This window comes from Condylura cristata, unplaced genomic scaffold, assembly GCF_000260355.1.
Source record: "Condylura cristata isolate star-nosed mole 26May11 unplaced genomic scaffold, ConCri1.0 scaffold00005, whole genome shotgun sequence".
NCBI classification, from domain to species: Eukaryota; Metazoa; Chordata; class Mammalia; order Eulipotyphla; family Talpidae; genus Condylura; species Condylura cristata.
In genome coordinates, this window is record NW_004567106.1 from 9,495,355 (window position 1) to 9,508,235 (window position 12,881).

Below are 12,881 nucleotides of genomic sequence, written 5' to 3' on the forward strand. Positions count from 1 at the left end.
AAAGGAGACTTCAGCTACTTAGTATCCAAAATGCATTTTCAGTGAAGAAATATAATTTTCTTTGGGTGCACAAAATATGTAACTAGAATAAGTCAAATATTTTTTTGTCCTTCCATAACTAAATAATTTCTGAAAGGTAGTGAGATAAGATGACACAGATAAGATTTGAGATTTGGAGGGTTTCAATGTATCTCTTCATTTAGCATACAAATTAAATAGTGGTAACTGATTATGTTGCAAATTCAAATTAATTTCAGGTATCGGTAATGATACTGGTTTATTCTGAGGAAGTAAAGAGTGATGTGGGAATATAATATGTAGGTTTTAATGAGAAACTCTACTATTATCTTAAATGAATTGGTATATGGTCAAACCTATAGCAGTTACATTTTTTTCCCTCTTGCTTTGCTAATAGCAGCAAACAAGAGGTCAACTGGAAACTGATTTCTAATTAGCCCTACTGAATCTTCCTGGAAAAGACTGAGATCTTGTTAAGCTTTAAGCTGGGTGGAAGGCAGTTAATGGACTTATATGGAGTCTTTTAATTACCAGTCTTAAGCAAATTTATCTTTTCCTGCTAGATAGCACCCAAGGGCAAGAGGTAATCTGCTTTATAAACCTTGAAGTGATTTGCTTTATAAATCCTAGAGCTTAGGAAAGTAGAAAACTCTCTTTAAAAAGAGTATTCTCTTCCACTAGGAATTATATTTTTGGCAGTTTTGTGAGAAATTTAGTGATGGATTCTTTGTGACCTCCCAATTTATAAACATTAGCCACCAAAGCACATACAATGTGAAAGCCACTTCCTCCAAGCAGTTAGAGCCTGCCCAACAGACAGGATTATTACCAAGCTGAGCATACACTATCAATAAACCAATTAATAAATTGGCCCATCTAAAGATTCAAGCAAATTGTCTCAAAATTTCATTGTCATTCAAAGCATTACATCTTTTGACCAAATGCAGTTCTTTTTCCACATGTACTTAGTCATCTCTGTCTTAGAAAGTCATTTCATCTTGCAGAGGTCACGCAATTTATACAGCTTACATTGCACGGATGGTAAAACATCTGAATAATATCAGAATTGACTGAAATAAAAAAAATTAAAAACCTGATCTATAGCCAAATACAGAAATATTCTAATTCAAAGTCCAGTTAAAAAGAAAAATCTTGACAGCAAATTTGATTTTTCAAAGGTATAAATGGCTCAAGATTAACAAGGAGCACCCTATATCTGAACGAGATCAATTTAATTGTGTTTTTTGTTGGACACTTTGCTTGCACTACTGTGACATCTGCATTTTAGCACTGGATGAAAGATGGAGTTCACAAGTTGCAGTGGGAGACTCCATTCCTAGACTGTCTCCCACAGCAATAGTACCAAGGATAACTTTCTTCAGATTCACTATGGACAAATTTGCTTAATAATTCTTCACAAATGATATGTTCAGCTCCCGGGAGGATGGGAATCACTTGGAACGCATGGTCTATCTTTCTCCCAGGGAATGAAGGCTCAGTGATCACGACGCTGCACTTGCTTCACATTCAAGCGGATGATTCTTGCTCAACGATTTCCAGAGCGATGACCTCAGCACCCTCGTTGCCAAGGTTGTTGGTGGGCTCATTCCTTGGCTCCTGGTGGCAGATGTAAACAGGAAGGTTGTCTCCCTCCGCAGTATCTGCGGCGACAGCAGCAGCAGCGGCAGCAGCGGCAGCAGCAGCAGCATTAGCATTGGAGACGTGGCGGTTATTGCTGGTCATCCAGGGCAGACTCCACTGGGTCTTGAGTTGGGCCCACTGACGCTTCAGGGTAGTTTGCACCTGGAAGAGAAAAGGGAACCATGTTCATATTATGTCAAAAAGACCGGAGTCAAGTTTTTGAACGCAATTCCTGGAGTTTATCAGAGGTGAGAGGAGACTGAGTGGTACTTTTGCTCCAATGGACTGAGCAGGATGGTGGTATTGGATCATCTGGGAAAAGAAATGCAGGCACCCTCAGTGGGAGAATCAACCCGAAGAATATATTTTCAAATACAAAACGTTTATTAAGGGTATTACCAAGTATTTGGTACTCTCTACTATCGCTGCTCCTTGCATCCTTTACACCATTCCCTGAAAGTGCCCATGCTTCCTAATTCCTGGGATTTTGCTTTCATTTTTGCATTAGGGAGGGCTACAGAGTTCAAGAAGAGACTAGACAGATGATATCTGACTTGTATAAAACCACAGGTTGAACCTGTCTAGGGAGAGTACCCCATTGAGTTATCTTTCTGATAAAACATGAGCCTATTTAACTTGTTGACATGTAGTAGAATTCCTCCTTTAGCACCTCTTCAATAACCAAGTCAATATTTAAATGGCTTTGTAGTTCTCTGTTTGACTTTGGATTTGGAGGACTTTTTTTAAGGTTTATTTATTTATTCATACAGAACTGGGGTACAGGCCAGAGATGCGGAGGGTGAGAGGATTCATCAGGAACAGAGTGGGGAGCAGAACAGGCAGATCGACGAAGTACACTGCTGAGGGAGCAGCGGGCGGGTCAGGAGAGGTCTGCCACGCCGTGTGGAGCTCCTCCCGGGTAGGCGGGGATCGAACTCATGCGGAAGTGGCTCAAGCTTCTTAGTGCAGCGCTTTAACCCGCTGCGCCACCAGGGAGGGCCGGATTTGGTGGATTTTTTAACAATGTATTTTCCTGATGAGACTAGCCAGGCTTTATTTGATTTGTACTGTCAATTAAACATTTAAACCTAAAATCTAGGACTAACTCTTGGAATCTGTGAAAGAACTTAATGGATATCAGAGGAAATGGGGGTAAACGAAACAGAGGGGATACTAGTACAGGTAGTTTGTGGAGGGTGAGTAGAGTATGTGTGCATATGGAAGAACAAAAAGGTAATAGCTCTCCCCCCCCCAAATAAAGTTAAAAATTAAGAAAAATGTCAGGTCTATAACCTGGACACCATCAATGCTTTGTTGAGAAACTAGAAAACTTATTGGTTTGGTACAGTAAATTTTTTGAGAAGTAAAGTGTCTCGATAAAGGGGAATTGATTTCCATGGATTTAGCACCTCTCGAGTAACAACACTGTCCTCATAGCTAAAACTTACACAAATATTCAGATGTATCCAACATAGAGAACTACAAGCTTAATGTGGTTTTGGAAAGTGCCCCACAGAAAACATAACAAAAAGTCTTTGTTTCACCTCACCTATTCTAAAATACTCTTGGCTGGAGTGTCCATGCATAATAATGAGGCACCCAGCCCAGCATGAACCCAGAGAATTGTGAAGTCTATTTAAATTTTTAAAAATGGTAATTGCAGAAATATTTATAGACTTCAATAGTTGTATTTCAAAAGCATAACCCATCCTTTCATGTAGAGATGACAATCTGTTTCAATTTGTAAACCACATATATAAAAATAGACCTTAGCATGTAAAAGACACTTCAGTAATTACAGTTTACTACAATATCCCTTGCTATATTCCAGATTAAGTCTATTACTGCTTTAATCTTAAGAATAAAGGTATTACATCTGTTAAAGCAAAACAAAACAAAACACCAGACTTCTGTTGTCAAAAGTTGCTACCAGTCTAACTAAGTTTTGTATGATACAAATTTATCAATTGTCATATAGCAATTAACACAATTATACAGCAATTATCACTTTACTTGGTCCCCTGATTATATTAACTTACTGCTAACTTAAAAAAAAACAAAAAGAGGCCCTCCCTGGTGGCGCAGCGGGCTAAAGCGCAGCACTGAGAATCTGAAGCCACTTCCGCATGAGTTCGATTCCCGCCTGCCGCCTGCCCCGGAGGAGACCACATGGCGAGCCAGACCTCTCCTGGCCCGCCCGCTGCTCCCCTCAGCAGTGTACTTCGTCAGTCTGCCTGTTCTGCTCCCCACTCTGTCTCTGGTGAAGCCTCTCACCGCCCCTGAGCCTCTGGCCTGTACCCCAGTTCTGTATGAATAAATAAATAAATCTTAAAAAAAAAAAAAAAAGTTACAAAAAACAAAAAAACAAAAACAAAAAGAGTCCAGGTCTAAAAACATAATTATTATATTTGACTCTATTTTTGACCAGCTACACGAGGTAGGTATATTATACCTCAGTTTCTATATTAATAAAGAAGAAAGTCAAGTTGGAATTTTCATGGTTGGATTTAAGTAGTTTTGTCTTTGACCTTTGTTTTCCTACAAAGGTCATCACGAAGTACCTGCTACTGGGAGGTAGGCTGTTCCATAGGAGTTTGACCCTATCAATGAAAAGATTTTAAGGTCTACTTCTTCACTCCTTCACTCTCTGCCATCAATACCCCAAAGATCTGCTATAATCTGAGTTTCAAAACTCATGATTTTTAGAACACCTTCATGCCAATTTATTCCTAAATTAAAAAGTACTTGCATGCTTGAACTTTTGCAATCAGACTTTTGGAAGGTGGATTCCTATTAAGCCCTACTAATTAGATGTTATAGATACTCTGAATATTATTCCCAAAGTTGCTACTAATATTTTTCCCCACCCTTTTGGAGGACAATATAGCCGCAATATTGCTACTGGTCTTTGTCCTACAGAATCTATGTGCTTTAGTTTCATAATCCTCTTTCACCACTTAATTTTCTATGGGAAACATTTCTTGTTCTAAAAGAAGACAATAAGTATCATCTGTAATAGGTGAATATTTTAAAAACATTTTATACTTATACTCCCCTCATCCCACCCATTTACTAAGTCAAGGTCAGTCGGTACTTGAACAAATTAGATTCTATCTGAGTAATAGGTCCCAATGGGGTTTCCAGATTAGCAGCATCAGTATCACCTGGGACAAAATCTCAGGCCCTATCCTGTCTACTGCATAGGTAGTCTGTATTAAACTTTCTAGGTGATTCTGATGCATATATAAGTTTGAGATGTTGATCTAGAGCAAAGAAATTTTTAGTTTTGAGTCTAAAGGTGACTTTCCTGTGTCTCTACAAAGATAATAGTTTTGAAAATCAGTCTTTAGTGAATGGAAGAATAAGTTTTTAAATAGAAAAGTGTTCTCTTTGCATACATAGTAAACACATTACTGCTTTTAAAACAATTTTACTACAAGTCGTGAAATGTACACTAAACCTATTAGCACTCCATATCTCTGCTAAAACTTAACACTCAGCCAGGCAAAACCCTATCACAATGTTATGTCAGATGCAGCTGGAAACTAACTTCCTGTAGCTAAGAATGTCCTGCCTGAGCTTAATGTTGTAAGACAACATATTCACAGAAGGCCCAGCTGAGACCCAGATTCCTAAAATCCGTGCAGCTGCGATAATACTTTTGGCACACAAAACAATCTCTAGGTTATTAGAAATGTCACATTTGTACCTCCCCAGTAACAGGATCCTAATTAAAATGGAGATGGTTTCTTTATTTCAAAAAGACTCCAATGAACTAGAAACGTTCAATTGTTGAGAGTACTGCTGAGTTTGCTTTCTTGCCTGTCACTTCAAACATAGCATTATAGTTAAGACACAATAAATATTGAGCTATTTTTACAAAGGTAGGCAATCCCCTCATGTTTTCAAGTTATACCCTTCATGAACTTTATTTTTATATTAGCCCTATGCTGGTATTATTTTAGCTGAAAAAAGTTATTTTATATGCCACCTGAAATAACTGAAAAGGCAAGGACATACATTCACAGAAATTGGAATAAAGATAGGGTGACCTAAGTCTTATTTGTTTTTACTAGTATTTTTTTTTAAAGGATGAGACACTTTAACAGCTGGTAACAAAGGGATGTCTTTTCATTTTTATCTCAGTTTTGTCGCCTAACCCCTAAAAGAGAAGGTTGATGGATTAAGGATGAAAGAAGGCATAAAATGTATCAATTGAAAGGAAGAACAGGAGCAACAAATCTTGGTAAGTTGTGGATAAGGCACAAAGCAGCAAAATATTATAGATGTTCACTAAAAATAGATGCTCACTAAAGAAATAAATAAAGACCATATTAAGTACCAGTTGATAATGGTTAGAAATGTTTCTAATTACTGACAGGAAAATGATATTTGATGAAGTATCACTTGATTTGGTATAAAATTATTCTTCATAACATCTAATTTAAAATATCAAAAATACTTTTAAATTAAAAGTTATGAGGTATAGGCCCTCCCTCGTGGCGCAGTGGGTTAAAGCACAGCACTAAGAAGCTTAAGCCTCTTCCGCATGAGTTCAATCCCCGCCTGTCCTGGAGGTGACCACATGGTGTGGCAGACCTCTCCTGACCTGCCCGCTGCTCCCCTCAGCAGTGTACTTCGTTGATCTGCCTGTTCTGCACCCCACTCTGTCTCTGGTGAATCCTCTCACCCTCTGCATCTCTGGCCTGTACCCCAGTTCTATATGAATAAATAAATAAATCTTAAAAAAAGTCAGGGGGTAATTATAGACACAATGCAATGGAAGATTTACTTTCCTTGACAATCAGGAAATTTGGGTTCTAGTCCTGATTATACAGCTTAATTATTGGGCCACTGGGCCTCCTGCAGCTTAGATTTCTCATCTGAAAAATGTGGGTGTTCTCAAATCATGTTCCCTGAAGCCCTGGAAGTTCTCTGTATGAATTTAAGCAACTCCATTTTTATGTTTTATAAATTGGGTTCCCAGTGATGACTTGGGAAGAAAGGGCAATCTGCAAAAAAAATCCTAAAAATATTAGCCATATAGATCTTCAGATTTTACTCATGTAAATATTCAGAGCACAATTATTTATTGGAATATTCTTTTTTGACTCTTCAGAGTGATTGTCAAAATGCTGAACAAGTGATATGGCACTGGCAGCGAAGCAGTACAAATGGGCTAGATATTGGCTGTGTCTTAGTAAGGGGCTGGGTCTTCAAAGGAAATGGGGCAGAATTTCTTTTTTCTGTGGGAATTCACAATAGCTTTCACTATTCTGCACAGGGTGGGGACTGTTTTAAGGAGCAATCCAAGAAAATTAGAATTTAGCTGCTTCTCTAGATAATACTTGCAAATGTACCCTACAGACAGGATAAGATAGTTTGGAGTAGGGTAAAAGATATGAGGTCCAGGGAGGTCTACTGTATAAGACCCTTTGAAAAACTGTAAATGGCTGGCTTTTTATAAACAAGTGATTGTATTAATGAGCTGCATGCTTACCTCATTGTTGCATAAGCAGTAGATAATCGAGACAAAGAATCCCTGAAAAAAAAAAAGAGGAAAAATAGAGTTATTTTTATGTGCAGTTATTGTTCAGTAATCAATATAAACAGACTCTCTGGAGAGGAACATTTCACTACTTCAATAGCAAGTCAAACCTCACTGAAAAACAATACTACAACTCATTCAGTAATTTACTACAGGATTATTCCATTAGAAATGCATTTTTTTCTGTTATGATTCTATTGTTTGGGTAAAATAGCTCAGGTCAATCTGGTTAATGTGTTACTGTCTTTAACATGGAGATTTGTAGCAGATAATGCTGATTCTAGTGGATTTCAACAGAAATTTTTTAAATTGAGATCTTGTAGAATTTAGTAGAGAAATCTTTGGTAAGTACAAGTGTCACAGAATAAGGCGGCAGGTTTGACCACAACTTGTGTTCTCATTGTGAACTAACACCTATACACAACCAGTCTTCCTGCAAATGAGGAAATGGGCTCAGTGATTTCTGAGGTGCTGGTCACTATTTAGGGGGGTCCCTTGTATCCAAGCTTTAAGTATCTAGCAACAGTCAAAGCAGTGATTCAGATTACTAACACAATCCCTGAGATTTATTTTCAGCTCTATGTATTCTTCACATTCGACCTTCGCAATGGAGACTACAATTAATTTGAAACCTGTGATTCAGAGGGCCAAACTCTGTCCAAAAACTGTGGCAGACTCATCACATCCTAAGGATTGTGCATGTGTCTCTCTGCTTTTACAACACCTCACACTACATCTTCGGTGAGGTTTTGGATCTGGGGGCAGGAGTAAAAGCTGGGCAGCCATTCTCCTCTCCTGTGTGGTAGACACAGGACCCCCCCCAAGATGGTGAAGGGCCCCTCTACTCTCTCCCACGTGAGACCTGAAGATGCTTCCCTTCATTTATCACGGAACTGTCACACGTGAATTCCTGACATCATCCTGATGCTCTGTGCAAATACATTACACCTAATGAAAAACAATCAAATGCTTATTACTGAAAAGGAAGTCTGAAAATTACTATATGAGTGACGTGGGAGAATGTCTGGCTGGGATCAGTGAGCGCCTTGGGGGAAATGCCAAGGCAGAAGAATGAACGAACCTCAAAGAAATAGGCTCCTTTCATGATTTTGGGTGGGTCTGTTGATTTGGAGGCTATAAGTTATGAAATTTAGAATGAGATTTCTTGATTTTGCCATTAACCAGAAAAAGTCTATTTCCTCATTTGTAAGGTAGTCATAATGATAGTTAACCTAACACACATAGAGCTTAATAAATGGTGTATGTATAGTACGCACACACATAAAATTCTGGATTAGATAATGTGATGATATATCTATTTTCTGGGGTCTTCCTGATACTGTAGGGATAGTTATACTGATAGACATTGGAAGAGCATATTTAAAGAATAGTCTAAGACTTTCTGACCTTTCTAATCAGGGCCAAGGTGGTGAAATGCAGTAATTAACAACTGGGCTTCAGTTAAGAGGGATCATGATCAAATGGAGGCATTTCATACTGATGCAAACACCTGCCATTTTCACCTTTTATGACAATAGCAGTATGTACAGAATCCAGGTTTCAGAATTGACAGGCACTGGTCAATTCTGCTCTTCAAATTAGCCCTTAAAAGCAAACACAAATGTGACCCTCAAGGTACTGAAGAGAGGAAGGAAGGTCAGATGGCCGTGGGAGAAGCAGTCTTGTCCTTGGCACTGTGATGCATCAGTCCCTGGACAAATATTTGCCTTCTTAAAGGTGTGTTCTCAACGTTCCTACTTTCCTTCTTTAGTTTAATGATTCAAAAATGGGAAAACAGGCAATGTGAAGGAAAGGAGGCACATCCCTTTCAGGTACATGTATCCTAAAGGGTGTTTCTAATCATAGATGAAACTAAGAAAATATTCACCTTCCTTCTATTAGTTAAGCAAATAGTTGAGTAAATCCACCACTAGCTTTCTTACCTGGAAATGGATCAGAGAGTGCATCAGGTAATCATACATTTTCGCAAGTGTCTTGTTGGAAGGCCTCCAGGGAAAGACAACAAACTGGATCCCCAGCAGGGGCACCAGGATCAGAGTGGCCCTCACCGCCTTCAGGTACATGTGCGATTCAGCATGTTGGTTTTCTCTTATTTTGTTCACAAGCACCCGGACAATGTTGAGCAAGAAGAAGAAATTGACCTGCAAAGATAGCATGTTATGAGTAAATCACCTTTGTCACTACCACCTAAGGACACCCACCTTCCTCAGTTAGTGTTTATCCAGAGTGGGGGGCAGATGCCACCTATGTAGGAGCAAGAGACTGCAGGTAGAACAATTTAGTTACATTTAAAAAATATTGTTGGGACACCGAGCATCCGTGTGTAAAGCCAATGACTGTTTTCAGAGTTGATTAACATTTCCTTTTTTTTTCCTAATGGGGAAAGCATTTTCCCTGTGCTTGTAAATGTATTAGGTTGCACCCTAATAAGGGTATTTATTCTTTATTTTGACTTATCACTTTTTAAAGGAATTCATAAATGACACATTGGATGTTGCTTTCTTGTCTTTTCTTTATGAAGATTTTACCGTTAGCCAGGACTACTTAATTTAAAGTGAAATGAAGACAAAACATGTCTGTAAAGTGTATGTAATGGAGACAGCTAACAGCCTTTTTGAAAATAAAACTGTAAAACAATTTTTTATATTCATTGGTAATTTTTTAATTGAGGCAACATTGATTACAACACTGTATATGATTTGGGGGAATAGGTTCACACCTCCTGAGATGTGTGTCATTACACCACCCCAACCATCAAGTTCTTCACCCTAATAGTAACAATTGAAGAAAGAAAATAACTTAATTGGGGCATAATGTACATTAAATAAAATGGATTTTAAATCTACATTTCAGAAGTTTAGAGAAATGTATGCATCTGTGTAAAAATCATACTAAACAAAAATTATTTCTGTCACTCCAGAAATTTCTTTCCTGCTCTTTGCATATAACATCCCCCTCCTCAAATACTTTAAGCACCACTAATTTCTGTTAATATAGAAATGGAGTACTATATAGTATGTATTCTTTTGTGCTGGTATTCTTTGGTTTAACATGTTATCTATGTGAGTCATTCATTTTGTAGGTATTGGCATTCCATTCATTTTATTTGTTACATGAAAATACATAACTTGTAGACTCATTCTGCTGTTGATGGAAATTAAAATGACTTTAACAATTTGATTATGATTGAATATACTACACATACGCAGAACAGTATCAACAGTCTGAATGGTAACCCTGATAAATCTTTGTTTTCATTTCTCTTAGGTATCAAGGAATGGAACGATCCTTTTGTATATTAAGTATATGCTTAAATTTATGGAAAGCTGTCAAACCATTTTCCATAGAGGTAGTCTCATTTTATATCTGGCCAATACTATATATGAGAATTCAAATTGGTCTTTATCTTTGTAACACTTCATAAACTATTTTTTAGCTCTGAAGATAAGTTTTGAAACTGAAGTGGTCTTGAAATTTTTATTACTTACTTGTAAATGATTAAATTGACCTTTCTACTTGTAACAGAAGTAAACATTCTTGCTAAAAATAAATAAATAAATAAATAATGAAAAAAGAACTTTAGTTATAATAAAACTCTTATGGGGTATTATAAATGTTCAAACTTGTGTCAGTGGGTCCTTGTGAGGACAGTGGTCTACTAAGTATGACATCTGTCTCTGGAGAAGGAAAATGAAACTAAATTTGCATGAGAAAGACCAGGATGATAACCCAATATGATTGGTTACTGATGGATACTTTCTCAAAGCAAGAGACACAGTCTAGATTCAGACAGCTATTTTTCATATTCTTATCCAAAGAAAAGAATGACTTTGAGACCAGTAGGAAAAATGGCTAAATATTAAATTGGATGGCTCTGATACTGCCCAACATAGAGTAAACTACTGGTAGAGATAGGACCTTAAAGATTCAGATAGTCAAAATTTTCCCTTGCCGATTTTACTAGTTATGATTTTGAGTGACTTTAGTGGAATTTTTAAGTCTAGTTTTCCTCATGAGTAACATGAGAAACAGCCTAATGAATCTGTTTTGAAGGTTTTTGTTTGGAATAGGGTGTGTGCAAAGTGCCTAAATTCCTTTGAGTGATCAGTGGTAGTTATGAAGCTGGTTCATGTACCAAATGTGAAATTCAAAATGGTTTTGTCTCACTGTTGTTGTTGTTGTTACTACATAGACAGAATGAAATTATATCCCCAATTATATTAATGTCATTTTGTTAAAAGTCGAAGAGTATCACATCAAATTGCTGTTATCATAGATTATCATTAGCTTCATTTTGAAGTGATGAAACATATGCTACATTTAGCAATCTGTACAGAGATTTTCAAAGAGATAACACTGTTAATAATGGATTTAAAAACCAATTCTCACCACTAATGCTGCCATGACAGGGCCGTGGATGATGTAAAGCAAATGGGTCTCCACACTCAGCCAGCAGCTGGAGAAAAGGTGGGGGGGAACACATGAATACAAACGGATTTTTTTACAAAAATATTAACTTAAAATGCACCATAACACTTACTTGTCATTGAAGTACAGCGCCCTAGTCACAGCATGGATAGTGGTTGGCACCAACGGAAACCCTAAAAATATGAGGAAATACAGATCACACCTGGTTTCTTAGTCTTAGATATAACTACAGCTACATGAAAAATGGTGGTTTATTTTCAATAGTGGCAAGTGTACTATCTCTGTCAAGATATTTCCCTGTTTTTGCACACATGATCTTTAGTGAAACCAGGTAAAAATGCTCTCAAGAGTAGCATTTGCCTTTAGAAAGTTTGATTAAGAGATTCTATGTAATGAAAGCCTTTTACAAATTATCCAGTAGGATAAGCATGTTACTACTCTCAACATGAGTAGTATGTCATTTTTATGGCAGTAGTGATGCCAATGATGATGATGATGTTGATAACTACTAATTGAAAGATTTCAGAAAGATTTTCATTGTACTCTTTTAGCTGTACTCTTTTATGGGGAGGATGTGGGTCAATGGACAGGGAGTGCCCTGTGGCAGCATGTGGAAGCAACAGCTGGATTGCTCAGAAAGCAGTGCTCCTCATATTTCTCCTAGGCTCTCCCGGCCTTTATATTATAGGCATTGATTCTGCTTTCTTTCAATAAGAACACTTCAGAGTATCTAACATGTACCCTAAGTTCTGATTGCATGAATCTTTATTAATGGAATTTAGTATCTATCTACTTCCCTTATTAAACTTGAAGAGTTGGTAAAAAGCAACTTTGGAAATTTACAAGCATATCAGTGAAGATAGTTTCTGGCAACACATTCTGTTAGGCTATGTCTTTTTGTGTAGATGAGGAACAATCAACATGACCTTATATTTGTTTCAGGTGTAGAACAATTAGTATCAATATTGTATATACTGTCAAAATGATCACCAAAGTAAGTCTTAGTTAACCTCCATCACCACAAATAATTGCGCATTTCTTTTTTGTGTGACGAGAAGGTTTAATATTTGCTGTCCTAGGAACGTTTAATAAGCAATGTAGTACTATTAACTACAGTTACCATCTTTTATCTTTTTAAAATCAATTTTCATTTTTTAAATGCCGTCGAGAATCAAGCTGTGATTCAGGTAGAAAAAAGATCTTCTTTTTTTTCAGATGTACTCAT

General features: G+C 37.3%; 1 protein-coding gene across 1 annotated transcript in view; it reads right to left on the reverse strand.

Annotated features, from left to right (window-relative positions):
- Nucleotides 1-1,545: 1,545 nt before the first annotated feature.
- The window catches only part of CALCR (calcitonin receptor), a 120,932-nt gene continuing 109,596 nt past the window's right edge, over nucleotides 1,546-12,881 (reverse strand). Inside the window, exons 11-15 of the mRNA XM_004676687.1 lie at nucleotides 11,769-11,829; nucleotides 11,618-11,684; nucleotides 9,151-9,369; nucleotides 7,160-7,201; nucleotides 1,546-1,821 (exon numbers count right to left, since the gene is read on the reverse strand). Coding sequence (XP_004676744.1) covers nucleotides 1,546-1,821; nucleotides 7,160-7,201; nucleotides 9,151-9,369; nucleotides 11,618-11,684; nucleotides 11,769-11,829 — 665 coding nt within the window. The remainder of the gene's footprint in view (nucleotides 1,822-7,159; nucleotides 7,202-9,150; nucleotides 9,370-11,617; nucleotides 11,685-11,768; nucleotides 11,830-12,881) is intronic.